We start from the raw sequence: 26,074 nt of genomic DNA, 5'->3' as shown, positions 1-26,074 counted from the left end.
CGTATCATACCTTGTTAATTTATGTAAATTTATATGTCAATCACCAATTTTAATCCCAGTGATTATAGTACACCTCCATTTTGTGTCATGTTTAAATCTGTAAAAATAGATTTTATTAAACTATATTCATAACAATATTTGCATACATTTGCATTTCTGTATTAAATACGTAATTTTGAATAATGGCGCCATTTGGCTCCCTGAATTAAAAGACGCGCGAAAAGGTGTCAAAACTCAGGTGAGAAGTGCTTACCTGCATTTATTGACTTCACCAAATATGTTAATTCGATTCAACAAAGTGACCACACGGACCATTGAGCCTGGTACTTGAACTTTTCTCTTAAAATGAAAAATCCTGAACTTTCGTAACTACTACATTAAGCGTACTCTTTGTCAAGTGTAGCTTCGAGCCATACTTTGAGTAAACGTGTCAGTTGAGCGGTTTACATAACACTACATCGGCATTCTTTCCTCTCCCTCGTTACAGTTATTTACCTACGTTATTTTTAACGAGACAATAACTGCGACTAGTTGTATTTAAATTAAAAAGCCGCCATTGTATTTTTAGATCAAGAATCAATACAGCTGCCGTAGTGATTTCCCGCGCAATTATTACTTCACGTATCTGTCCTTATTCGAAAGAAGTAGAATTATTTCACTTCGATCCTTTCTATCGACCACGAAAGCAGAAGATGGTACGGTGAAAGGTATCAAATGGAATAATGTCGCGTTATAGGAAGGAAGACATGAGCAGAATCAAAAGAAAGTCAAAGTGACTCTGCCAATGGTAAAATCAAGTCGATGTATCCGCAATACGATGAGCACCATGTTCGTGAATCTCTCACTTGTGTTTCGCGATGCGTTTCTCCGTTCCAATGTTAATCGCATTCTAAGGCACTCGAGTAGACTTTCAGGTTGAAAGATACACCCGCGACTCTCAACGCAACTTCCGGTGGTGATACAACTGGTCAACGCTCCCTTCTTCGAATATTTATGGGAGCTTCTTTAGAAGTCTTATAATAAAGCTTGACAGAATACGAGGTATTTATCTATTGACTATAATTCTTTATCTTGCGACATAAAATTTTAGTTTTTTATCTCTAGTCTTCTATCGAGACGAAAGTTTTTTATGCATCGAGAACACGTTTTCACTCCGATCAGTTTATAAATATATTATAATATCATTGTCACATAAGATCGTTTGTAACCGAGATGAATATCTAATCGACATTGAATATCGTTAGAAGCCCTGGAGTGAACAGTCGGAGAAAGTAACTTTAAACTAATCCTATTTTTAATGACTACGTCATTTGGTAACGAAAAGAATGTTTTTTCAGATAGTACCAGAGATCTTTCGTCTAAATACTTTTCCATTAACATATATATCAAGAAGGATTTATACTCCCTATAATTTTTATGCAAGAAAATGTTTACCGAAATCTCTATACATTTTGTAAAATAGGTTAGAATGTTAATTTATGAATAATTCATTATCAAATTTATAACCCATCATTTATAAATGATTGTCAACTTTTAATCGGCATTAATAATAATATGTAAATATTGTTGTAGGTAAAAAAGTTCTTAATCTAACCAGGAAGCTGGATTCAAAGTGATTATAGCTTCAGTTTCCGGCAGGTTAGAAATTGCTGCGGGCGATTCTGCTGGCATCTTGTGCAATTAATCAATATGCTTATTGCATACACGTGAAGTAATTTGAAGTTACTTTCTCAAGAATTTCCAAATTTCTTAATTTTAAAATCTTTAAAAGTCCAAATTTGCAAATTCACAAATTTCTAAATCCCAAAGTTTCCAAAATTCCAAAAGTTCATATTTATAAGTTTACAAATTTCTAAATTAGGTTATCGTAACTATACGCTCCCCACATTTCGATAAAAATAACTTACAAATTGAACTACTTTTTTCGATTGCTATTTCAGAGTAACGAAAAACATAGGAAGATTATTTCATCTTTTACAAATAGGAAGTATAAAATTGAGCAAAGAAACTTTGTCAGTAATGTCGGATTAATTTGCAGAATGGATAGGAAGCATCAAAGAAAAAATATGTAGGCGAATGAAAGTAATATCTCTGTACCTCGTAATGAGTCTCGCTTATATGAAAGTCCAAAGAGTCTTCCGGCATGGTAGTCACATGAAGTTAAACTTTGTTTCACGATTTCTGTTGTGATAAACCCAGACATAATCGCAGGTGCCAACAATTCTAACTAGATTATTAAATGATCATCAGCAGGTGGAGACAATATTTACGACACTTCTTCCGGTTTGTCACTTCCGAGCCGGGAAATATTATTACGCTTCGATGATCTCTAAACAGATGTTCGTCAATAAGGTAATCGTTAGTCGGAGGTATTTTATTGCCTACTAAAATAATTGGAATGATGTTTAACGGTGAATACTACAAGTGATTTGATGATGTTTATTACAGGTTCAGCGAAGACTGAGTAAATATTTCTGTCACTTTTTATCGTGCATAAAGCAATAGGATCAGGATAAACTAGTCGCAGGTTTTGTTTCTTTGGAGGCGTGTCTGTGGAAATATACGATTCCAATCTGTTTCACGCCATTCGTCTGCGAAGATAAACTAACGCCGGTCATTAAAATTCGCCGAAAATACACGAGTGATGCTGTTTCGTGTTTTCAGAAATTAAATCCTACTGCTGATATATCCGTTTTACTAATTTTATTTCCTTATGAATATATTTAAGCTGATTTCTGAGGTACAGCCTTTGATAGGTTAATAACGTGAATTTGTATCGCACTCGGTTAATTTTTCTAATAATAATATTAAAACCAACACTAACATTAATCGAGTGTGGTACAAATCCATGTCATCTATGACACACGCGTGAAGCAATATCTCTTCGTATTCAGAAGAAACGTCGATAATGAAGTAATGAAATTTTCTTTGCAGACATAATGTTAGTCATTACGAATTCACGAACTTTCCTAGGAAGTTCGCGTTGTTATATAATTATTGCAAATGTTCTGGAACCCAGCGCACAAAAACGTGTTAGAAACTCGTTGACACTGTTTGTACGCAACAACGATACAACAAGGATGTACAATAAGCGCGTACTGTGATTTTAGATTTGTTCGAATACACGAACCGCCACGTGAGCAGCAAGTAGATTCGATTGAAATTACAACATTTACAGTCAGTTTTTTTCCTAAACTATTTAGCTACAGGTACCTAACATTGAAATTCTTTTGAAGTTGCTTCACGAAATTTTTTAAATTAAAAGAATAGTGTCAAGTATTTTTCTATGTATTAATTTTACTGTCTTTTCTTAATTAATTCATTAATTATAGATTAGCAAGAGGATGTCGGAGATCAGCAGTTTTCAAATTCATTTGTAAAATGGAAGAGAAAAGACAAATATTTGATACTGAGAAGAACAAAAAAGAAGAGGCAGAGTTGTTTTACCGGCATTGCGTAAAATAAGAAGGTGAAATACTATTCGAAAGTGCGTAATGAAAAATTCGTGTATGAGTTGCATTTTGTTAAGTGGACAGGATTCACACAAGTTAGAATTGCGATTAAATTTATTCTCACCCCCGCTCTTACCCTTAATTCGATTCTGAAGGAGTCGACGTTAACGAACCTTGTTCGAATAGCCACACAGTTGTTCCTCGCGCTCTTTGATCGCTTCGTCCCTCATTATCGCTTGTCTCTCGTTATCTCGATCGTTGCATCCTGTCGGCTATTATTTCTATTATCTTTATTACTTGAATTCATCCAAACGAAACGTTCATGATTTCATCGATCTTCCTAATTGCATACCGACGTCGATATGTAATTGGTCTTGTCAATGAACCTGCGTTATCTCGCCTGCTTCCACCTTACACCGTTAGAAGCTGCGTCATTACAGATTAAAGGCCACTCGCAGAGCAGTCGCTAGGGTTTATGGGACCCAGGGCAAACGCTAACTTTTCGTTAGAATGCCATTACACTTGATATAATTTATATTTACAAAATTCGAAAGTCCCTATGAGCGTGAGGCAGAGCACGTGTCCCATTTTACCCGACCTTTATTTTTACATCTTCGGTTGAACTTTCACGGTATAGCAATTACAGATTTCTCTTACGTAAGAGGACGATTTTTTTGCTCGACGCTGACATGGAATTCGGATGAAATTGTTTGCTTCTTGAATAGACTCCAAGTGTCTTATATAATGATAATTACCTTCAATTTAGAAATATAGTCACAACCGTCTTGTGTAACATACGTAAAATTTTATTCACCCTGAGGATAGGTTTTTGTGTTGTCGAAGAATGCTGCAAATTAACTGTCCATTTTTAATCTGATATTACTTGGCTAAAGAATGAATGCATAATTTGTATAAGATACATGTTATCTGCGGAATTTGCCGCCTAATTCAAACACGAATTATGTCAGTCACGTATTATAGATAAGAATAGTATTTTCTTAAATACCATTGATATGTTAGAATATTATAAATTTACATTTCTTCATATGCTGTACTTTTTTTATTTCAGCAATTATGGAGATAGAAACCCCGTAGAAAGTACGTGACAAAGCATCAAACGTTTACGCACCTCGTGCATAACAATTTCAGGAATCACATAATCTACAATTACTAATGCATGGAAGCGTGTTTCGTCGGGTCAAATGATTGACTGATATTGTCTTAGAAAACACCAACAGCGAAAGCATACGAACAAGCAATTGACAAATCAACTTAGATCCAGTTTCTTTTATTTTAAATTCAAAACTGAATTTGATTCTACCTTAGCAATGACACAAAATTTTATATTGAACTTTAATGTGTAAGCAGCAATTCTTTATATTTGCTTATTATGGTGGTCGTTTTGTCAAATAATTAGTTAGAGGCTAGTACCGGGTTTTGAATAGAAAAATGTAGATTTATGTTTAACGAATCTGACCTTACCACCATACTTAATATTTGGATGTTCAAATTTCTATGGTTTACTTTCGTATTTGAGCGGTAAACATTGAGAAATGTTTTTATTATCGCGCTTCAACAACGAATACTCAAGCAATGACGCTGTCACTTTCTCCGTTGTAACTATTTTTCACTTTCAACGTACGTACACCCGTTTAGTGCTCGATGAAGAGCATTTCTCTGTTATTAAGTATCAATTTATTCGAACTAATAACTATGGTGTCAATTACCCTTAACTTCGATCGTTATGATCACCCTCGTTTAAGAGAAAATTACTGAACAATTTTATCAATCTACTTGAACTTCTCGACACTTAGCCGACATCTCAATCGTTTAATCTCAAACCTTAATTAGATTTTCTCATTTTTTGTAACTGAAGATGTACTATTAATGAGAAACATTCTTTTCATAGTTATACGAAAATACACGACTGTAAGTTTCTTAATCTATTTCAAACTTTTAAAAGGGGATTGACTTAATGTATACTAGTTAATCAATCTTATATAATCAGTATATGTATGACAAGTTAAAACATCAACTTAGAAGTTCATTTATTATTAACGAGGACGTTTACATGTCTTATCACTGTTACATATGCGAGGATATCTTTCCAGTCAATTAAACATACATTTGTCAAGTAACTACCGATATAAGCAGCTGAAGAACAAGGAAGATATTTTGAAAGAATCATTCATGCTTGCTTCATATTGCAATAGGAAGGAAGATCATAGCTCAAACCACATGATAAAAGATGTTCGTGACTAGAATTTTTATTATGATACTATGCCTCATTTCTTCGACTTGGTAACGCAATCAATTGCATAACCTGTTACACGCATCGACTACATTGTAATGCCTACATCTAATCCCCGTTTTCTAGCGGAAGTCAGGTAAATATAAACTTATTTTAATTGAACGATGAGGTCGAACGTGTATGAAGTATTCACTGCAATTTTCCCCGTTGCAGTCATCAAGAACATTATCGGGAAACTTTACGAAATTTGATGAAAAGCCTGTAATTACATGGACTTCTTTCTGGGGATCGCTCAGATGCGATTTCTCTTTTTATGCACAAAGACGGTAAAAAACTTCTGTTTAATTTTAACAAAATTTATTATTTATTTAATTCGACTTTATCTTTTGTAGTATAATATATGGTACGTTATTAGTACAATAATGATTGAATTAACTGATGACATTAAACAGCTGAACAAATATTAAATTATTATCTTATCACAGTGAAAATAAAAAGATAAATAATAATTATTGAAATTTAATTTTTATAGGAGACTGAATTGTAAGGAGCAAAGAAACGTTTCACAGATAGGAAAAAAGGAAAAGAAATTTCACTGACGCAGAGATGAACGTGTTAATTGGAGCTCGGTTTGTCTCGTTCACTTTCCCGATGTTTGTAGCTCGCCGACTTCAACAGAGTTTCGACGTCGCGAGAAAGATTGTGGAGATAATGATCAAGTGAAAACGTACCTTTCGCAATTATTCCCAAATACTTTTCTCGCTTGCATTTACATAATATGCCGTGAATAATTCCAGTGGAAGTTGGTCATCATCGGAAGTACCGAAATGTATATAAATAACAGAAGACATTAATAGTAGCATAGTACTTAGTTCAACTAGTTCAACACATGGTACAGCGTCTTATAATTCGATACGTAATTCAACTTGTAATCCGACTTGTAATTTAACTTATAATTCAACAACCAGTAATTTGAAAGTTATTTCAAGAATTTTATCAGAGAGACGAAATTCCACAGTATTTTAAAAAACACTGAATTATTCATTGATCGCATAGACTCGCATCTGTGTCCACATTCTAGGATGTTGGCACAGAAACGTAGTTCCTGTTCCGTTCAAGTTCGAAGTGGCACGATTACATCAATGTCACCGAAACTGAGAAACGGACGAGTTCTTCGAGTTTTTTTTGGATGTCCCGTGAGTTTGACCTTCCTCCTTGAGTCTTGGTTTCACGAACATCTGATTTACATATATGCGCTTGTAACCGATTTGCTAATCATTATAAACGACTCGACCAACTAAATACTGGATGATCTATCGTCGTTCCCGTTAGACGACGTCGCTGATCTACTCGTCAAGATCACATAGAACTGAAAAACTAAAGAATATAAAACTATTTGTATAATTTTGCAATGAAATTACCTCAACGAAAATGCAATGAATTACCACACGGATTATCAACAACCATACTGTTATTAGAACAATTTTTGTCAAATTAATATTGTGTAGTATCTTATATACAATACTGAAAAATCTTTGTTTAAGAGATTTAAATATTTCAAAGTCCTAAAAGAAGCAACGTTTGCAGGTACTTGTTGGGAGAAATGTTTCATTATCTCAGGAAGTCTTTCGAATGGAACAAATTAACAAGAATCAATTTAATCTGTCGGACTGTTGATTACAATAATTAGATTGCAATCGATTGAGACACCGAAAAATGAAGGAAGTATGGACGCAAGAATTAATCGGTCTCCACGTATATCTAATCGATTGCTCGCTAATGAAAGATAAGACTATCCTGTCCACAAAGACACTGTTAATATTTAGTCTCTGGCTGACTGTTGTTCTAATAGCAACCATGAAGTTTCCGATATTGCTTCTAGTAGCCCTTTGCTTCGCTTGCGGATCCCTGGGTAAGTATTCATTTACCGCTGAGATGTCATTACAGAAATTACATGATAATTTTTATTTCGAAAATGTAGAGGCAGTAACTAGCATTTTTTCTGGGGTGATTGGGAAATTTGGGGACATTGACAAATTAGTTGAAAATGTATTATGAAGTTTATAAATTTAAGAATTTAAGGATTTAAAAATTTTATTTAATCTCTGTATTATAAAATAATTGAATGTAAGGAGAACGGAAGATCACTTTTAAAGTAATTAGAATGTCGGTTATAACGAATGACACGTTTAAGAAATGAAAGCGTTTAATGCGAAGTTCATCCGCGTGAAAGATATTTAGTAAAATTCCGTAAACAAGAAACGCAGGAAGTGAAGTAACCGTTATTCTGCGAAATTTATGTTTGCTTTGTCAATTTTGCTAACTTTCAGTTATCGAAAATCTTCACTGAAGAATTTCATTTCTCTCAGATATTTACTTGCTACGGAATAATCATTTACTTCACAAATTGCTTGCTATTAATTAATCAACTGAATTATATTCAATGATTTATTATTTTGAACAAAGTTGTAATCTTATGTTTTTGATTGAACACAGCGAAGAAAGGATTTGGTCCAGGAGAGCAAGAATGGGGGTACGAGAAAGTGCGTGCGAATGCAAACATGTTCTGGTGGCTTTATTACACCAGTGCAAATGTGTCATCGTACTATGAAAGGCCACTGATTATTTGGCTGCAAGGCGGACCCGGTGCATCGTCCACTTCTTACGGGAATTTCGAAGAAATCGGACCTCTCGACTTCGACCTGGAAGAAAGAAATTCCACTTGGGTAGGACGTCTAATCTCAGCGTGCTAATTAAATACTCTGATAAATCGATTAATCGCAATTTTTGTTTATCTCTTAATTACATTCCCTTATCACGGTGTTTTTAATCTAGACATCATTGATAAAATAAATCCCAGATTGAACTGAGATTGTATCTGATATCACAATTTCAATCAGAGTTTCTCGTTGCTATCAAATCTAAAAATACTTCAAAAATAATACTGATTAAATTCTTTTTCGCAGGTTAAAAACTATAATGTACTCTTCATTGACAATCCAGTGGGAACAGGCTTCAGCTACACCACTTCAGCTTCAGCGTACGCGACGACAAACGCGCAGATCGCGGAGGATCTCGTGGCATGCATGAAAGGATTTCTGCAGAAGCTGCCTCAGTTTCAGAATGTGCCCACGTATATTACCACCGAGTCTTATGGAGGAAAAATGGGCGCAGAATTCGCCCTCGTGTGGTACAAGGTGAAACTCCTGGCAATTAGTATTATGCAGCACTTAATTTTCTGAGAAATTCATAGAAAGCTAGAAATGTAAAGAAGTAGAAATCTAAAGATCCAGAAGTATAACTTATTGTTATTTTCTTTGAAACACAGGCACAAAGTGAAGGAAAAATTAAGAGTAACTTAAGAGGTGTTGTTTTGGGCGATGCTTGGATCTCTCCCATTGACTCAGTGATGACTTGGGCACCCTTCTTACAGGCAACGGTACACACTCACCGCTCAAGATACCTAATTGTGTTCTTACATGACGGACTGTATGTTGTACCAAAGAAAAATATTTTTGCAGGGCATGATCGACAGCGAAGGTTTCAAAAAGGTTGACGCTTCTGCTCAGAAGACGAAGGCGGCTGTAGATTCAGGCTTATGGAAAACGGCAACAACTTTGTGGAGTTACACAGAGGCTGTAATTTCTAGAGCAACCAACAATATTGACTTCTATAATATTTTAACCAAAGTATCGCCCTCCTATAGACAGTACTCCCTTGCAGACAAACTTATGTCGGACTCAGGGTTCCTCAGAGGTATATTTCAAGGAAAATTTTGGGACATTTCTAAATTTCCAAATTTTATTATTATAACAGTTAATACTCTAAAATTAATTACGTGATAAGACAACTTGAAGATCATTCAACTATTAAAACATTACAGAAAAGGCGGTCTATGCCGAAGCTAATTTGGATGCGTTAATGAACGGTCCAGTGAAAAAAGCTCTTGGTTTATCGGTGCATCATGGTGGACAGTCCAATACCGTGTTCTCCAGATTGCAGGAGGACTTCATGAAACCCGTTGTCGATAAAGGTATTTTTATATTTATAAAGTCAAAGAATCGTAAATCATTCAAATTATTTTTGAATATTTTATTTGAATACCAGTGGAGATGCTGTTGAATCAAACCGACTTGAAAGTGGTGGTGCTTACCGGTCACTTGGATCTTATCGTTGACACTCCAGGTATTCTTTATTATTATAAATTAAGATGACTTGGCAACAAAAGATAACTTCGCTTTATCATCAAGCGCTTTTACCTCGCTAGCAAGGTACTCATTTACTTTGCTACTAAAGGAGCTCTAATTTCTATCGATATAAATATTCAGGTACTCTTCGGTGGGTTGAGAAACTGAAGTGGAAGAATGCCGCTGCCTGGAAAAATTCCGAAAGACTTCCAGTGGTAGCTAATAGAGTCTTGGAGGGATATGTGAAGTCTTATGGCAATTTCGCCATGTACTGGATGAACAGAGCTGGACACATGGTAAACAATTACCTTATTTTATACATTTATTTGACTTCCAATATTTAATATATTATCCATTGCGAATTCATCAAAATTCCAATTTGTTCACAATGATTATTTCATAATACAGGTACCAAAGGACAATCCCAACGGAATGGCGCAGTTGTTAAAAGCTCTCGCTAATTGATACTCAAGTATGAAAGTTAAAAAAATGATATAAAAATAAACCGGATAATCACTACAATAATTAAATTTTATTATCTTGATTTTAATAAGATAAATAAAAACATTATTCTTGCAAAGATGTTGTTTAATATCTAATTTGGCGATGAATAATTTCAGCGACGCTTGCGATTGCGTTCTCAGTTACTTCCAAGAAAATTCACCGGTCACGAGGATGGGTTAGTTTATTTTTTGCGATTTAGACGGGGAGGACCGAGCCCCAGCGAAACGCGGATCTGCAGTCTGTGGATTTTCCCACACTCGTAAAACGTCGCAAAGGCAACAATCTGAAACCGAGCAACCCGCAGACGCCTGCCGATTTTGTCAATAAGGAACGATTGTTTAGATTCGACCGGGTACGAGGCAGTAAAACGAAACGATCTGCAAACAAGTCCGTTCGTGTTCATGAGGCCTTTTCAACCGATGAAGAGGAAAGGCTTCTGCGGTTGGTCAGCTTCTTAAATAAAGCAGAAAGAATCCCCCTTTTCGCCGGGAGATCATTTCGAATAGATCTTCCTATTTTAATAGGAAAATAAAATAATAAAATGATAAAATGAAGAAATAACGGTACAGAATAATAGTAAAATAGTAAGATGGTAAAATAATGAAACAGTAAATTAGTAAAACTAATAAAATAAGAAAACAGTTCGTTAAAGTTAGCTGTTAGGTATAGTTAAAACGCGAGTGACTTTCTTTTGAACGGAGATTATTTTTACCATCTGTTTCAACCTCTGCGAATGTTTTCTTTGCTTACACCTTCAGAATGATTTAAGGAACGCAAAACAGGGGCGCAGGATTAACGCATCGAAGACAATTTTGGCTGTTTTTCGAAGAACATTCCGAGGATGTTCGAACACAGCCTAAGTACTTTTCGTTTGAACGAAAGCTAATCCGTCGGTTCCTTCCGCCGTCAAATCCACGGTGATTTGTTTCTTAATATTTCAAGATGGAACCAGCCTCGGAACGGCAGCGGTGTGCAAACAAATAACGTTTCTTCCCTCGATCTCTTCATCTCTCCCCTCGTTTCATCTTCAAAAGCAGCGGCTTTAAAAACATGGTTAAAATTGTGAACAGCGGAGACAATCTTATTTGGATATCTCTTCAAAAATATGCTGAAAAGTTAATCAACTGGGTGAACTAATAAACGATAATGATAGAGTACGATTAACTGAGGTTTAAAGTTGAAATTAATGTTAAAAATGAAGCTGCTTATGCATACGATACTATTTGCATATCGGTAAGATGTTTTAACTGCACTATGACGTTACAAATTCTTGAGTAAAATTATTAATCATATATAATAAAATGGTTACAGGGTTCCTGTTAAAATAGTAATCGAATATCTTTCATCTTCCTTCTCTGAAGTCTAATTCGATCTTCAAATGATTTCACCCACTATCATATTTAATATTTAATGCCGAGTCGAGTCCAAAGTGAAAGTCACCCCATCCCCAAGGGAAGCATCTCGAAGAGGAAGACAAGAGCGGTTCCAAGAAGCGGTACAGTTTCGGTATAATTACCGCAACTTTGTTTACATATCGGCTCGTTTACTGCCGGCGTGGGTGTTAAGACAGCATATGTGTAAACAGCAATAAAACATGTACCATGGTCCCGGATAGGTAACCCACGCCTCCCTCGCGTGGAAACGCACAAACGGCAATTCTCCGGAAGCCACGATGGGCGGAGCTGGACCATCCTCTAGATCCTCGTGTCAAATTAAACACCCTTCGTTAGAGAATTACTCCAACCGACCGCAAATCGTAGTCAGTCGTCGCTTAACCGGAACCTGGACTAGTTCGAATCAGTTTCGGGCGAAATTTTTCTATCTTATTGCATCAACTTACAAATTTAATTACTGAAACCTCTTGAGTACAAGAATGCGTAAAACTCCCACCGAAAGCTGCCAAATTATATTAGTTAAAAACAGTGTTTGCAAGTAGTTTGTTAAACAATGACTTGAAGATATGAGGATTGCCGACGATGAAGTTAAAGAACCAGAAGAAAGCAGAAGCAGAAGAGAGTTACATTGGTCCTTGAAGTTCAGTGAATTGCCGTTATACGCCAGAGAGTACCGCCTGAAATCAGAATTGCAATATTAATTTGAGAGTATCGGTCTAAACGTGTCAGCACTTTAATCGAGTTCTGATGGAATCGAACGTCCAAGGTCATAACTGTAACGTGTCCAAGATGTACGGAGATCTGTGGAGAAATTACGAATTGTGGAACACGGAGGAAGTTTTCCCTACGATGTGTCCACTGCCGAGTTACTATAATTTGGTACCCAGCACGCTGAATTCGAGGCATGTACCTCTTTCATGGGGTTCTCCTCTGATTAGATACAAACCGCAGCCTCGTTACGAGAAACCACCGTATTCTTACATCGCTTTGATAGCCATGGCTATTAATTCTTCGCCCAAACAGAGACTCACCCTGTCGGGTATCTATAGATTCATCATGGATAGATTTCCTTATTATAGGGAAAATCGTCAAGGATGGCAGAACAGTATTAGGCATAATCTTAGCTTGAACGATTGCTTTGTGAAGATACCGAGAGATAAGGTTATTGGTAATGATAACGAGCAAGACCAAGCTGGAAAAGGTAGTTACTGGACCTTGGACCCTTCTGCCAGCGGGATGTTCGAGCATGGTAATTACAGAAGAAGAAGAATGAGGAGGCAACGAGGACCTGGAAACGATAAACAGGATCAAGATCAGGCGATTGTATCGGTAATGGAAATTAGAGATGTCAGTAGAGCGATACTTTTCCTTTGTATTAACGAGAAATGTAATTCTAGGTTTCGTCGAAACTTTTAACCAATTTGAAGCATCAGGAACGAAACGATGGACCTGAAATAATCGAAGTTAAAGACAGTAAGGAAAATGCACGGAAGATGAAAACGAAATATAGCGAATCGCAGGGACAACGCATGAAATCGATGATGTTCACTATTGAGAATATTTTGCGAAAATCAACGAATGAATCTCCCATTTAAATAATTGTGTATCTTACTGTTGGCGTTTGCTTCGTAAAAATTTATAATTTATTTGCATTAATGAATGATTGCGGTTTTAAAATGTAACGATTAATTATGAAGGTAAAAACTAGGTTGGTAGAATTATTTATAAATAAAAGAGATACCATTTTTTATTATAAAAATCTTGTCATATTTTTAGTTATACATAGAGATACTGTTTACAAAGATTATAATACTCTTCAACGTTTAATCTAAAGTATAGTATGTACAAAATAACGTACGAGGAAGACATTTTTTATGCAAGAATTATTTCAACCTTGTGCCATTTATTAATGACTAAAACATTCGATCTTATAATTAATTTCTCCTTCTACGTGTCCTCTTAAAAGTAACTTTGCTATTATATGAACCGGTTTTTAGTGGAATTAAACGATATATCTACTATAAATGTTCATTATGTATCACTATTTGTATGTACATATTGTAGATCAGTTGCCTCTCTTAATTCTATTGCTTGGAAAGTTTAGTTAGTACAATAAATATATCACTGTCTCATAGAGACATAGAATGTATTTTGAAAATGCACTGAGTTTTATTATGGGTAGGTAACAAATGATTTCAAGCAACTGGATTTTTGCTCATTAATTCTAAATCAGAATCCATCATGTCTTTTACAAGAGCCTGAAATAGGATTACTTATTACAAAACCAGTAATAAGTAATTACATACATGTGTAAAAGGAAAAAAGTGATACATACCTCAAATGTGACTGTAGGTTTCCAACCTATTTTTTCCTTTGCTTTAGTAGCGTCACCCAAAAGTACATCCTATATAAATGAAAGGAAGTACATATTTATTATTCACGTAAATAATTAAAGTACAATATAATTTTTAACTCAGAACGTTAATGCTTACTACTTCTGTTGGACGGAAATATTTAGGATTCACTTTAACCAAAACTTGTCCTGTCTCTGCATCTTGCCCTGTTTCAGTTACACCTTCACCCTCCCATTTAATTGTACGACCCACATAGCGAAAAGCTGCCTCTACAAATTCCCTAACACTGTGCGTTTCTCCTGTTGCTATAACATAATCATCTGGAACTGGTTGTTGTAGCATCAACCACATTGCCTAGGAAATATACAAAATTAATAATATTATGAAGCACAAATAAATGTCATAGATTTCTTACTTCAACATAGTCCTTTGCATGTCCCCAATCTCGTTTAGCATCTAAGTTTCCTAACTCAAGTACATCTTGTAAGCCTAACTGTATTTTTGCTATAGACCTAGTCACTTTCCTTGTAACAAAATTCTCTCCTCTACGAGGACTCTCATGATTGAATAATATTCCATTACATGCGAACATATTATATGCTTCTCTATAATTCACTACGATCCAAAAACTATACAATTTTGCACAAGCTAAAATGTTAAAGATTTTACTGGTATAATATATAATCTTATTTCAAAGATAAATGAACTCAATTACCATATGGAGAACGGGGATAAAATGGAGTTTTTTCATTCTGAGGCACCTGTGTTACTCTGCCATAAAGTTCAGATGTTGATGCATGATAAAATTTTACAGATTTCTCAAGACCACAAGTACGTATAGCATCTAGTAATCTAACTGTTCCTACTGCATCAACCTCAGCAGTGTATTCACTGACTTCAAAACTGACCTACAATAAAAGAATAATGTTAATATTGGTATAAGAAAATTTTTTGTAATTGAAATTTTATAAATAAACAAAATAGCATGTACCATAACATGACTCTGAGCAGCTAGATTATAAATTTCTGTCGGTTGCACAGTGCTAATTACTTTAACTAAACTACTGGAATCTGTCATATCACCGTAATGTAACTTCATTTTACCCTGACGATGACATTTTGGATCTGCATAAAGATGTTGAATTCGAGCAGTATTAAAAGAACTAGCTCGCCTAATTATTCCATGAACATCATATCCTTTTTCCAATAAAAATTCTGCTAAATAGGAACCATCCTAAAAAAAAAACATCAATGCTAAATATTTAATAAATTAAACATTAGCTCTTTCATAATATAATATTAATTCCACTGAAATAATTCTATTGATATTTTGACACGTGTCATGTAAATCAATGTATGTCCACGTCAAAATTAAAATTTCTTAAAAGCTATCAACAAAGCATGAAATGTCAATCTTACTTGTCCGGTAATACCCGTAATTAATGCAACTCGTCTTTCATCACCGGTTGCCATTTCCATGTATTATCACAGAATGTTTTTTTTCTCTAAAAGAGCTGTAAAACTTCTTCAAATTTTATCCACTAAAGCAAATATTATCCATATAAATATACTGATAAAATGTGACGTGTTACGTTTACACATTTATCATATCACCACATGAAACTACGCTCTACATATATTTATAAAACTAAACCGGCAAGATAATCAGTATAATCCAATGATTTTGTTTACGCGAAAGAATAATAATGGTATTTAATGTTTAAATTAAATTTTCAATTGATTAGTTGTAAATCGATCATTTTGCAATCATTTAACGATTGTTTATCATGTATTGTATATTGAAAAAGAATTTTTATATATCTTTTCTAAATATCAATATACAAAATTTTTAATTATTTTCTTGATTTATTACATGGGATTTAAATTTATTATTGCTGATACATTTCTTATTTCTTATAAAGCAGCATGTATAAATTGTCCAATCATATGTGTGGGACTTATCTGTGTATATGTACATGTATGAAACGCTATTTTGCATTGGTGCCATTTTCATTGCAAAGTGTAGTGTCATTGACGGCGGTAGAAGATTAAAATTTAGTTTTTCAAGTAATATAACGAAAAATGACTTTTTTAACTGAAAATTCTCGTGGGTCTTTGCCCGATTATGAAACTCAAGCAGCAAAAATGCAAAGTTTCAACCCGTATGCTGATAATGGAGGGTAAGGTTCAAATATAACCTAAATTCAGTTTAACAATAATGGTTGCAGGTATACAAATATGTTTTATTTGTATATAATAATTTGTACAATATAACCGACAATATAATAATTTGTTTAAATGATAAATATACAATTTTTTAAACTATTGTTCTATCTTATATTTTTGTTGTAATTATAGGAGCGTCATAGCCCTTGCAGGAGATGACTTTTGTGTAATAGCAGCAGACACTCGCCTTAGTGTAGGCTTTTCCATTTATACACGTGAACAGCAAAAATTGTTTCCTTTATCATCCAAAACTGTTCTGGGATGTTCTGGTTGTTGGTGCGACACTTTGACTTTAACAAGATTTTTGTCTGCTAGAATGCAGGTAAAAACAGTTTAAATTATCTTTCCTATGTCATAAAATTTTATACATTATTATTATATTATTACTATGATAGATGTATGAACATGAGCATCAGAAAGAAATGGCAACACCAGCAGTAGCTCAAATGTTGTCAACAATGCTGTATTATAGACGTTTTTTCCCCTATTATATCAGTAATATAATTGGTGGATTAGACGACAAAGGTCATGGATGCGTTTACAGTTATGATCCAATTGGACATTGTGAAGCAGCAAAGTACAGAGCAGGTGGTTCTGCTGGTGCACTTCTACAGCCTCTTCTTGACAATCAGGTATTACAGCATATTATCTAAAAATTATATTTCATTAATTGCATTATAACTTATTAAATATTTTCAGATTGGATATAAAAATCAAGAAGGTGTTGAACCAGTTCCCTTGACGCAAGAAAAAGCCATTGCAGTTATAAAAGATGTTTTTATTTCAGCAGCAGAAAGAGACATTTATACAGGTGATTCTATAAGTATTAAAATTATAACAAAAGATGGTATAAAGGATGAAAGTTTTGAATTAAGGAAAGATTAATGAAATGGAATGAAAATGATGTATTGTTAAATTTCTATACAAATAAAGTTAATACTAACTAGTATAATTAATATTTATTTAATAATTTACTTTTATGTACAACTACTATGATTTGTATTATTACATTATACATTAAAATGAGTGTATTACGTGTATAAATGCTACCAAATTAATGATTCATATGCATACACATATCGACAACCTTTCATTTCTGTTTACATTAATACTATTTTATCTAGCCTACATTAATTAAACTTAAAAATTAATGATCTTTTAGCAGAAATAGTTGAATCTATTTAAACAGGAAAAACGTAAGAAAACGATGTATAAAGATAGTTTAATAACTTCACATTTTAGAACTAAGTACTTCTAACTTTTCAAAATTAAATAAAAATGTATTTCTTGTATTTTATACATGAAGGCATACTATAAGAATCTATTTTATTATACACAATAATATATTTAATAAAATAGTGTTTTATTTTAAAGTATATTATAAAGTAACCAAAGGTAAAGGAGGTGGAAATAGTAGATGTTCTTGATCCTACAATTTTTCTCGCAGTTCTGTTTAGGGAACAATATATAAGGATAAGAAGTAGAGTTTTTTTTCCCCGAGATTCATTTTTTTGCCCCAGGAGCTGCTAATGGTTTACCACGATCTTTTCCACGTAATTTTATTCCCAATACTCGTTCAATTTTACCAATCACCATTTGATTTGGAATTCCACGACCTGCTTCATAGTCATTGATAACTTGTGCCTTTTCATTTACTTTCTATATAATAGAAAACAAATTATTTTATAAACTGTAAGCATTTAAACTATATAAATTATATAAATAATCAATGATATACCGTTGCAAGATCTTTCTGAGATAATCCTTTACTTTGTCGTCCCTGTTGGATTAATTTACCAAGATCAAGTGGAATTTTGTCATGTTTAAGTTCTTCGGTTTCTCTGTCTAATTTAGCAGTATTTTTAGTTGCTACGTGCTGCCTGTTTGTTCCACCACCCCCTAACACAAAACCATATATTTATATGGTACTTATGCAAGGTGACATTGTTTACATATATTACATTTTTTATATAGTCATTAAAACACATGTAACAAATGATTATGATTACAATATTGTGCAATACATCAGATTATAATCTCTATAATACCTAATAGTGATAACAATTGTTGTACAAAATAAGAACGAAAAAAAATGAAGGAAGTACATAAATAATTGTCTAAATGTAACTAATTCTGCTTACATTTTGCTTGTGTTTCAATGACGAATCCTTGACGACGTGCAGCATTCACCGCCTGTAAATAAACACAATTACACAATCGTGGATACAAGAATCATTTGAGACAAAATACAGTGAAATACATCTTAAGAAAGTTACCTGTTCTGATTTAAGTACAGAGGCTTTTGGAGGACGTTTTCGCAAGGTAATAGGAGCAGTGTCCCAATCTGACATAATGAAACAACTTGAATATGTCAATAGAAAATGAAAATTATACTATCAAAGCCTCACGTAATGTACAGTAACTTTTGTTCACTATTGCACTTGCTTCCACTCTTCCAGTAATTTCTCTCAACGTTCCAAAAACTACAATTTAATGGTTAATCTCAAAATCGACCCACATGTGACTTTGTCCAATTTCATACGAACTTTCTTTTAGTGTACGATTTAGACTACGTTTCCATCGAGGGTTCAAATCGGGTCAGAGTCGGGTTAGAGTCGGGTTGGGGTCAGCGCTTGTACGGTGGAAACGCCAAAGGTTTAGTTGAACTCTACCCTAGACGCCTTCTTCGACTACGTTTCCATCGAGGGTTCAAATCAGGTCAGAGTCGGGTTAGAGTCGGGTTTGAGTAGCGGGTTGGAGTTGCGGCAGGGTTGAACATTACCAACTGCACAAAGTCAACTACCATATTCTGACATGTAAAGGAGAGCAATATTAATTTTACAATATCAAAATAACATACAAAAGTTATTTCTCAGATTACAAGATCACCGACAAAAAGTAATAATAACCTCTTCTACACCGATTAATACAACACGTGATACACAATGCAATTTGGATTTGTTATGTTGGCAACACGAACTCGACTCTTGTCGTTTCCACCGAACCCAATTGAACGCTACCCTAAAATTTTGTAGGGTAGAGTTCAACTAAACCTTTGGTGTTTCCACCGTAAAAGCGTTTACCCCAACCCGACTCTAACCCGACTCTGACCCGATTTGAACCCTCGATGGAAACGTAGTCTTAGACATGTCATTGATTCTCATTTGAATATCTAACTACCTAAGAAAATTATTTCAATTTAATTTACCAATTAACATTTCTATTTTGTTAGATAAAAAATTATATTATATGCAAATACAGTTGATTCTCTGTATTTATTATATGTGAATGAATAACCGCGATATTTAAAGTTATGATATGCATATTATTTTAAATCGCACTATCATTTTACATAAATAATTTATATAGTGCGCTCGTAATTTAGAATATGAAACATTGTTTTATCATTGCGCGTTATATAGTCACGCATTATATTATCTCTTATTATATGGCCACGCATTATATTGTCAAACACTGTCGTACTTTTATATGACCCAGTGTTATACCGCCATGCGTTGTATTAGGACCACACTATATTCTTCAGCTCGAGTATAATAAATGCGTTGCTAGTCGTAGTAGTTTGTTTTCTTATGACATGTGCATGACCTGCTAAATCACTGTTTCGTATTTTGTATTGATAATTAGACTACGGATTTATTTGAAATACTTGAAACAAATGAGAAATGTCTTTTATTAGGACACTTTGGAAATGTACATTTAGCCCGAGGCTTTTCAAAGTTTATGAAATAACATGGATTGGTCGTTTAGTGGATGTATGTAGAAATAATTAAATATTTGAGCTTATTGAAATCAATGTATTTTAGGTTATATTTTCTTTAATTTATTTCAGAAATCGTATGAACCTAACAGCCTAGAACGATGGGGTGATCAAATTGTAATTTGTGTAAGTATTTCCTTTCATATACTAACATTGAATAATATATTGTACAATAATTATGCTTGAGGGGTAACGATTACTGTTAACTCATTAATAACATTAACAGTCTTATTAGACCCTTAATTAAATACTATCTACTAATGTTAAAAATAATAAATATTAATAAATTTATTTCAGTTTGCAGCAATTTGGTCAATTAGCTTGTACACTATACCATTAGTTGCTATCTTTTTCTATCAGCGTAATGGTTCTTTGTCTGATAATATTTACTCTTTGAGTAAATTGGTAGCTGGTGCTGGTGCAATTTTTATTGCATCGCTGGTTGCACGTAGTTGCTCAAGAGCTAATAATCCAGTGTATTTAAAATTTCTAAAAACATTAGATGATGCTAATGCACATTATAACGCGGAAACGAAACAGGAACTTCAGAAATATGATTTTGAATTTTGGGCATTACCTGTAGATTTTAATGTCACTGATGTAACGGGGTAAATGTTTTCTTCGTTAGAACATTTAATTGATATATTATTTTTCTGTATGTTTACTCATGATTTGCACTTGTATTTGTAGAGATAAACCAGAAGACAAATTGACATTAGAAAAAATTGCAATTTCTAGTGGACGAATAAAGAAGCAAAGTGGTAAAGAACTTGTATTTACATTGCCATGTAAATTATTATCTTACGTAGTAGCTCATACATTTGGTATCAAAATGATATATCCTGGAAGTGTATCAGTGATCAATTGGGCATTTCGTAAGTTAAAAAAAGTTCTATTCTGTATATTATATTAAATTATTTCTTACACTTTAACATCATACATTATTGATGTAGGCTCTACACTTTTAAAAGGAAGGATGGATTTAATAAAACGAGGTGGAGAAAGGTACAAATTGTTAACTGCAGATAATAATGAAATTGATGCTATGTTCATTGATCAACGTAACAAGTAATGTAAACATTAATAATTTTTTTTCTAAACTATCACTGTACAACAGATTATTTTTATATACTCATATTAATTTTATAGAACTTCAAATGGAAATATATTAGTTATTACATGTGAAGGAAACTGTGGGTTTTATGAAAGTGGTATTATATCAACTCCATTGAATAAAGGATATTCCATATTAGGTTGGAACCACCCAGGCTTTGGTAGCAGCACTGTAAGTATTATTCTTATAAAAGATTATTCATGCAACATCTATAGTGATATATAGCTGAGAAGAATTGCTGTTACTCTTTCATATTTAAAATTGCAAAGATAAAATTTTGACAATGTTGCAGTTAATATCAGTCGTATATGCAAATTAAATATAATTGAAGTAATGGCAAGACTTCTCCTTCGATCAAAATATGATTATAAAATGATAACAGTAAGACATGAAAATGACTACAAAGGGTGCCCCGTATCCTCTGCAAGAAGAGAATGCTATTGATTGCGTAATGCGCTTTGCAATCGATCGCTTAAAATTTCCGGAGGATCAAATAATTCTCTATGGTTGGAGTATCGGTGGATATCCTGCAACTTGGGCTGCTATGAATTATCCTTCTATTCAAAGTCTAGTAAGTACTTATTTAGATATAAACAGTGTACATTTTTATAAGTTTTATTTAAAATAATCTTTTGAAACATATTTAAAAATGTAATATTTATTAGGTGTTAGACGCTACATTCGATGATATACTTCCGTTAGCGATTATGACGATGTCCTCGTCTCTAGAAGGTTTGGTACGAAACATTATAAGAGATTATTTCAATTTGAATATAGCAGAACAATTGAATAGGTATGCTGTACTATTTTGCTATAGCATAATATGTATGGAAAAGTATCATAATTGTTTGCTTCTTCTTAAAGGTATAATGGAACAGTATTGCTTATACGAAGAACAGATGACGAAGTAGTATGTACGCCTAGTAACACTTTATCAGGAAATCGAGGTAACATGTTACTTACAAAACTTTTGATACGTCGTTATCCACTTCTTTTCTCGGAAACCTCAGAATGTGCTGCACTTTTAGTAAAATTCCTGTCGGTGGATGTTGCCACAAGAAGTAAGAGGATGTTGATAAATACATATTCCATTACACTGCATTTTTCAGTATTGTGGCACATTAATATATTTAAATTCTTATTATAGAATCAATACTTGAAACAGTAAATGTTGACGAAAAACAATGTTTAGACATAATTGGAAAAGATATCGAAAAAAATGGTGGTGTAGTAAGCTATCCCTCTACACTTGGACAAAATTGTGACTCTAAAACGAAACAACAGCTCGTCCTGTTTCTCGTATGTATTTGAAACAAGTTCAATTTTTATTAATATTTATTGACTGATATACTTGTATTATCTTAGGCAACAATGTATATGAAAGATCAGCCATCATCACACTGTACTCCATTAGCAGTGGACTTGTTTCATCCTGGTTGGGATCCTGCATCTGCAATGTCCATAAAACAGTGAAAGTTCCGCGCTATTATAATTGATTAATTATTAGAACCTTTATTCAAAGTTTTTATTTTTACAGTAGCAGGAATGAGGGTTATTTATTCTACATGAATTTCTATCTATTTTTCATATTCCACATTGCTAAAACTACTAAATTCAATTGCATTGCAATTTTATGACCGTTATTAAAGTTCTAGTCTAATTTGATTTTTGAATATATATATATATATATATATGATTTGAAATTCATATACCAAAAACGATACAGAGTTATGACATGCTCAATAATATAATTATTCGTACAAAAAGAATGCTTATAAAATTTTTTTAACATTTAAAGTTAATTTATATGTGTTAATTTAAAAGATTTTCACGAAAAATTGTACAAACATCCGCATTAAACGCTAATAATGAATTATTTGTATGGGTACATTGTATGATGAATAATTTTTTTTTATTTTTTTACAAGATTGTACAAAATTACGTATATTTCTTACAATTTGCAAATTACTTAAATAAATAGATATACTTCATGTCGATGTTCAACAAATCAATTATATTTATCATAATCTGTATTACGTACTTTGCATATGACTCAAAACGTTATTAAGAGAATTTTTTGAGTCTTGTATTGAATCCGTAACTTTCGCTTTCTTATTTTTTATTGATTTTTCTAAGAAAATTTTTAAGGTGGTTCGTATTTCCTCTGGAAAGTAATCTTTTTGAGTGACTTGTTCTAGTGCTTTAAAACACCCTTCTAAATTCCAGTCAATCTTTTCACTGCATTTATCTTCAGCCTAGAATGAAATAAATTGTTAACATTTTTTAATTAAAATATACTTAGATTAATTGTTGGATATTTACTTTTATTAAACCTAAATTAACCAGTAAAGCATTATTCCATATTGAAATCTTATCACTTTCCTTTGCAAAAGAACATAACTTCGAATATAAAATATCTGTAAGATTTTGGGCTTTCGTTTTCACGTCAATGTAACCGCTTGTACTCAGTGCCGATACCTTCATTACTATTCTTGTATATTCTTCTATGAACCTTAATTCTGGAGATGTATCACCGTTTCGTGATAAAGTCTAAAATATTAAAGATGCATTAAATACTGTGTTATACTTGGTAATTATGAAATTCATTACTTACTTTGGCATGATCTATAAAGTCTTGTACAATGTTATCTTGCAACAGTAATAGCCTTTCTCCTGTTGGTGATTTTAAAAATTCTGTAACAGATATTTTCAGTCGCACAACATTCGACGATTCATTGCCATTTGTTACTGTGTTTTTAAGATCACGTCCATTTTCTTTGTTTTCAATGTCACTTTCATCATCTTCATCTTCTTCTTCGTCATCATCATTGTCATCATCGTCATCGTCATCATCTTTCTCTACTTCTTCTTCATCTTCCTCTTCATCATCTTCATCAGTATCTTCATCATCACTTTCTTCATCATTACTTAATGAACCTAAAGATTCAATTCTTCTTGAATCTTTAAGCAAATTACATAACATCGTGCGTCCTGATCTTCCAAACGAATTTCCATCTAATTCCAGAGTTATTAAACGTTTTTTATCAGCCATAGCTTGAGCTATGGAATTGGCACCCTCCTTGCGAATTTCATTATAACTCAAATTAAGTTCAGTAAGTGAAGGATAGTTGCCTTCAACTCCTAATGCTTCTGCTAAAATTAAACTGCCTTGTGTTTTGAGTAAACAGTCTCCAAGATTAAGTTGCTCTAAATTTTGAAAATTTGGTAAAGCTTTAGCAAGAGCTTGAGCTCCTTTGAATCCAACCGTATTATCATTAAGGTTTAAAATTTTTAATCCAGGGTTAGAAGATAATCCATGAGCAATGGCTGTTATACCTTGATGATATATACCATTCTGAGGCATTACAACCTCTTCTAAACTAGTTAATTTTTGAAAAACAGATGCTAATGCTTCTGCACCTTCATCTTCAAGTCTGTTTCTTCCAGCAACAAATACTTTCAATGCTAGAGGAGATGTACCTGGAACAAAGAAATTAAATATAAACATTTAAGTATATTCTATCAATCAACGCACAGTTAATCATTAAAATCTTACCAGCTTTGGAACTATTGTTGTAGCAATCTAACAATGCTTTTGCTACTATTTTGCCACCTGTTGCTCCAAGTCCAGTGTTATGCAATTTTAATATACGAAGAGTATAACACGAACTAGAGGTTAAAAAGCTAGCTATTCCTCGAACACCAACTGGACCAAAAGCATTATCGCTTAGATCAAGTTCAGTAAGCTGAGTACCAGCACCACATAAAGCATTGCTAAGGTACTCTAATGATTTTGGTATTTCTGCTTTCAAACGACCAGTGAACATATCTTTCCAAAGAGCACGTTTCAGTAAAGAACCATTTTCCTTTAGTGCCTCTGCTACAGCCATAGCAGCATCTGGCCCTAAAGTATTTCCTTCTAAATCCAGATATTCTAAGTTCGTACATGCTCGTATTGCTTCGACCACTTCTTTCGCTAATAAAGTAAAATATTAAATGTTTATTTTCATGTAACTTTCAATATATTGCATAACCTTATAAGAGTATATAAAAATAGAATAAACAATTCTAGTGAAAATAAGAGTTAATATTGATCAAAGCAATTTACCATCTTCTGCAGAATCAAGTTTAAGCGACTTTTTCGCAAAAGATACGCCGAAGCCGGTAGAATTTTGAGTAACACCTTTTAATTGCTCTCCAAGATCATTTAAATTAAACGAAGACATAATTTATTCTATTTACACCCAATTGAACTTTTAATAAATGAATTGTTCCTTAGTAGATTTTTGTCATACAAACTTCCAAACAGTCAGTACTACAAATAATATTTTCGACATTTAATATCAACACTCATTCATGATCATGATGTTACGATATGAACGCGTTTTACGCACACAGCAAGCGCGGGAGAAGCATACCAACTGTTAAAAAACAAATTTTTATTTACTGTTGTTTGTTTTACGATAGAATATACTGAATTCGTGTATCTCGGCTCACTTCAGCAGGTTTCTACTTAGTTAATCATATATATGGTGAACATCATATATAAACAGCAGGAGGAGGTAAATAAGGATGTAGGATAATCATGTTTGAGAGAGACGTGACAGTAAATATAATATAGGAGTAAGTTTTTGAAACTTTTACGAGTTAAAGAAAAATGGAATATCCTTATGTACAACTACAATTATAATGTAAATAATATGTAAAATAAAATAGATCACCGAGTATATACATTTGGCGATACAAAAATCGCAAAGTCGCATCTCGAATCAATCAGAGTTAACATGCGTAAAATGAACGAAAACTTCTTGTCT

At 33.3% G+C, this 26,074-nt stretch overlaps 7 protein-coding genes across 9 annotated transcripts; 4 read left to right on the top strand and 3 right to left on the bottom strand.

Annotated features, from left to right (window-relative positions):
- The first annotated feature begins 7,419 nt into the window (after nucleotides 1-7,419).
- On the top strand, nucleotides 7,420-11,826 carry LOC100877691 (retinoid-inducible serine carboxypeptidase). 3 transcript variants are annotated; one of them, XR_013037573.1, is made up of 11 exons: nucleotides 7,420-7,615; nucleotides 8,200-8,429; nucleotides 8,670-8,900; nucleotides 9,032-9,142; nucleotides 9,225-9,459; nucleotides 9,587-9,736; nucleotides 9,811-9,888; nucleotides 10,032-10,186; nucleotides 10,299-10,362; nucleotides 11,337-11,627; nucleotides 11,706-11,826. XR_013037573.1 is itself a non-coding variant. In XM_003702124.3 (9 exons), the coding sequence occupies exons 1-9, from the start codon at nucleotides 7,420-7,422 to the stop codon at nucleotides 10,353-10,355; spliced, it is 1,443 nt and encodes a 480-aa protein (XP_003702172.2). In that variant the 3' UTR covers nucleotides 10,356-10,470. The 3 variants fall into 3 exon arrangements, 1 of the variants encoding a protein (XP_003702172.2); XR_013037572.1 differs by having other exon boundaries at nucleotides 10,511-11,627; XM_003702124.3 differs by lacking the exons at nucleotides 11,337-11,627; nucleotides 11,706-11,826 and having other exon boundaries at nucleotides 10,299-10,470.
- A 709-nt stretch (nucleotides 11,827-12,535) lies between these two features.
- On the top strand, nucleotides 12,536-13,518 carry LOC100877579 (forkhead box protein C2). The gene is made up of 2 exons (XM_003702123.3): nucleotides 12,536-13,117; nucleotides 13,186-13,518. The coding sequence occupies exons 1-2, from the start codon at nucleotides 12,536-12,538 to the stop codon at nucleotides 13,381-13,383; spliced, it is 780 nt and encodes a 259-aa protein (XP_003702171.2). The 3' UTR covers nucleotides 13,384-13,518.
- A 417-nt stretch (nucleotides 13,519-13,935) lies between these two features.
- Gmd (GDP-mannose 4,6 dehydratase) lies at nucleotides 13,936-15,855 on the bottom strand. Its single transcript, XM_003702009.3, has 7 exons — nucleotides 15,562-15,855; nucleotides 15,134-15,376; nucleotides 14,858-15,050; nucleotides 14,558-14,790; nucleotides 14,281-14,496; nucleotides 14,124-14,192; nucleotides 13,936-14,046 (listed from the first exon to the last, which is right to left on the bottom strand). The coding sequence occupies exons 1-7, from the start codon at nucleotides 15,619-15,621 to the stop codon at nucleotides 13,984-13,986; spliced, it is 1,077 nt and encodes a 358-aa protein (XP_003702057.1). The 5' UTR covers nucleotides 15,622-15,855; the 3' UTR covers nucleotides 13,936-13,983.
- A 263-nt stretch (nucleotides 15,856-16,118) lies between these two features.
- Prosbeta6 (proteasome beta6 subunit) lies at nucleotides 16,119-17,320 on the top strand. The gene is made up of 4 exons (XM_003702008.3): nucleotides 16,119-16,322; nucleotides 16,501-16,690; nucleotides 16,764-17,000; nucleotides 17,068-17,320. Exons 1-4 carry the CDS (start codon nucleotides 16,225-16,227, stop codon nucleotides 17,251-17,253), a joined length of 711 nt encoding a protein of 236 aa, XP_003702056.1. The 5' UTR covers nucleotides 16,119-16,224; the 3' UTR covers nucleotides 17,254-17,320.
- A 392-nt stretch (nucleotides 17,321-17,712) lies between these two features.
- mbf1 (multiprotein bridging factor 1) lies at nucleotides 17,713-19,030 on the bottom strand. Its single transcript, XM_003702007.3, has 4 exons — nucleotides 18,645-19,030; nucleotides 18,510-18,561; nucleotides 18,107-18,267; nucleotides 17,713-18,027 (listed from the first exon to the last, which is right to left on the bottom strand). The coding sequence occupies exons 1-4, from the start codon at nucleotides 18,717-18,719 to the stop codon at nucleotides 17,872-17,874; spliced, it is 444 nt and encodes a 147-aa protein (XP_003702055.1). The 5' UTR covers nucleotides 18,720-19,030; the 3' UTR covers nucleotides 17,713-17,871.
- Nucleotides 19,031-19,843: 813 nt separating this feature from the next.
- On the top strand, nucleotides 19,844-23,251 carry LOC100877471 (phosphatidylserine lipase ABHD16A). The gene is made up of 11 exons (XM_012282631.2): nucleotides 19,844-20,141; nucleotides 20,219-20,272; nucleotides 20,444-20,754; nucleotides 20,837-21,021; nucleotides 21,100-21,214; nucleotides 21,296-21,431; nucleotides 21,667-21,831; nucleotides 21,926-22,053; nucleotides 22,125-22,321; nucleotides 22,408-22,559; nucleotides 22,626-23,251. The coding sequence occupies exons 1-11, from the start codon at nucleotides 20,052-20,054 to the stop codon at nucleotides 22,731-22,733; spliced, it is 1,641 nt and encodes a 546-aa protein (XP_012138021.1). The 5' UTR covers nucleotides 19,844-20,051; the 3' UTR covers nucleotides 22,734-23,251.
- Nucleotides 21,903-25,737, bottom strand: RanGAP (Ran GTPase activating protein). The gene is made up of 6 exons (XM_003702121.3): nucleotides 25,369-25,737; nucleotides 24,817-25,236; nucleotides 23,875-24,740; nucleotides 23,583-23,810; nucleotides 23,302-23,515; nucleotides 21,903-22,710 (listed from the first exon to the last, which is right to left on the bottom strand). The coding sequence occupies exons 1-6, from the start codon at nucleotides 25,484-25,486 to the stop codon at nucleotides 22,688-22,690; spliced, it is 1,869 nt and encodes a 622-aa protein (XP_003702169.3). The 5' UTR covers nucleotides 25,487-25,737; the 3' UTR covers nucleotides 21,903-22,687.
- Nucleotides 25,738-26,074: the final 337 nt, after the last annotated feature.

The sequence above is a fragment of the Megachile rotundata genome, chromosome 3 (genome assembly GCF_050947335.1).
Source record: "Megachile rotundata isolate GNS110a chromosome 3, iyMegRotu1, whole genome shotgun sequence".
Taxonomy (NCBI): domain Eukaryota; kingdom Metazoa; phylum Arthropoda; class Insecta; order Hymenoptera; family Megachilidae; genus Megachile; species Megachile rotundata.
This window is presented reverse-complemented; position numbering and strand designations above follow the sequence as displayed.

Coding starts and splice junctions, on each gene's coding strand:
- LOC100877691 (XM_003702124.3), top strand. CDS start 7,420: ATGAAGGAAGTATGGACGCAAGAATTAATCGGTCTCCACGTATATCTA. Junction 7,616..8,199: donor CTTCGCTTGCGGATCCCTGG/GTAAGTATTCAT, acceptor GATTGAACACAG/CGAAGAAAGGATTTGGTCCA. Junction 8,430..8,669: donor AAGAAAGAAATTCCACTTGG/GTAGGACGTCTA, acceptor TCTTTTTCGCAG/GTTAAAAACTATAATGTACT.
- LOC100877579 (XM_003702123.3), top strand. CDS start 12,536: ATGGAATCGAACGTCCAAGGTCATAACTGTAACGTGTCCAAGATGTAC. Junction 13,118..13,185: donor AAGATCAGGCGATTGTATCG/GTAATGGAAATT, acceptor ATGTAATTCTAG/GTTTCGTCGAAACTTTTAAC.
- Gmd (XM_003702009.3), bottom strand. CDS start 15,621: ATGGAAATGGCAACCGGTGATGAAAGACGAGTTGCATTAATTACGGGT. Junction 14,497..14,557: donor ATGCAAAGGACTATGTTGAA/GTAAGAAATCTA, acceptor TATATTTCCTAG/GCAATGTGGTTGATGCTACA. Junction 14,193..14,280: donor ATTTCCGTCCAACAGAAGTA/GTAAGCATTAAC, acceptor TCATTTATATAG/GATGTACTTTTGGGTGACGC.
- Prosbeta6 (XM_003702008.3), top strand. CDS start 16,225: ATGACTTTTTTAACTGAAAATTCTCGTGGGTCTTTGCCCGATTATGAA. Junction 16,691..16,763: donor TTTTGTCTGCTAGAATGCAG/GTAAAAACAGTT, acceptor TTACTATGATAG/ATGTATGAACATGAGCATCA. Junction 17,001..17,067: donor AGCCTCTTCTTGACAATCAG/GTATTACAGCAT, acceptor AAATATTTTCAG/ATTGGATATAAAAATCAAGA.
- mbf1 (XM_003702007.3), bottom strand. CDS start 18,719: ATGTCAGATTGGGACACTGCTCCTATTACCTTGCGAAAACGTCCTCCA. Junction 18,562..18,644: donor CTGTACTTAAATCAGAACAG/GTAACTTTCTTA, acceptor GTTTATTTACAG/GCGGTGAATGCTGCACGTCG. Junction 18,268..18,509: donor CATTGAAACACAAGCAAAAT/GTAAGCAGAATT, acceptor GTTTTGTGTTAG/GGGGTGGTGGAACAAACAGG.
- LOC100877471 (XM_012282631.2), top strand. CDS start 20,052: ATGTCTTTTATTAGGACACTTTGGAAATGTACATTTAGCCCGAGGCTT. Junction 20,273..20,443: donor GTGATCAAATTGTAATTTGT/GTAAGTATTTCC, acceptor AATTTATTTCAG/TTTGCAGCAATTTGGTCAAT. Junction 21,215..21,295: donor TTCATTGATCAACGTAACAA/GTAATGTAAACA, acceptor TTAATTTTATAG/AACTTCAAATGGAAATATAT.
- RanGAP (XM_003702121.3), bottom strand. CDS start 25,486: ATGTCTTCGTTTAATTTAAATGATCTTGGAGAGCAATTAAAAGGTGTT. Junction 23,811..23,874: donor ACTTTATAGATCATGCCAAA/GTAAGTAATGAA, acceptor TTAATATTTTAG/ACTTTATCACGAAACGGTGA. Junction 22,711..23,301: donor CGTTTTGAGTCATATGCAAA/GTACGTAATACA, acceptor TGGACATTGCAG/ATGCAGGATCCCAACCAGGA.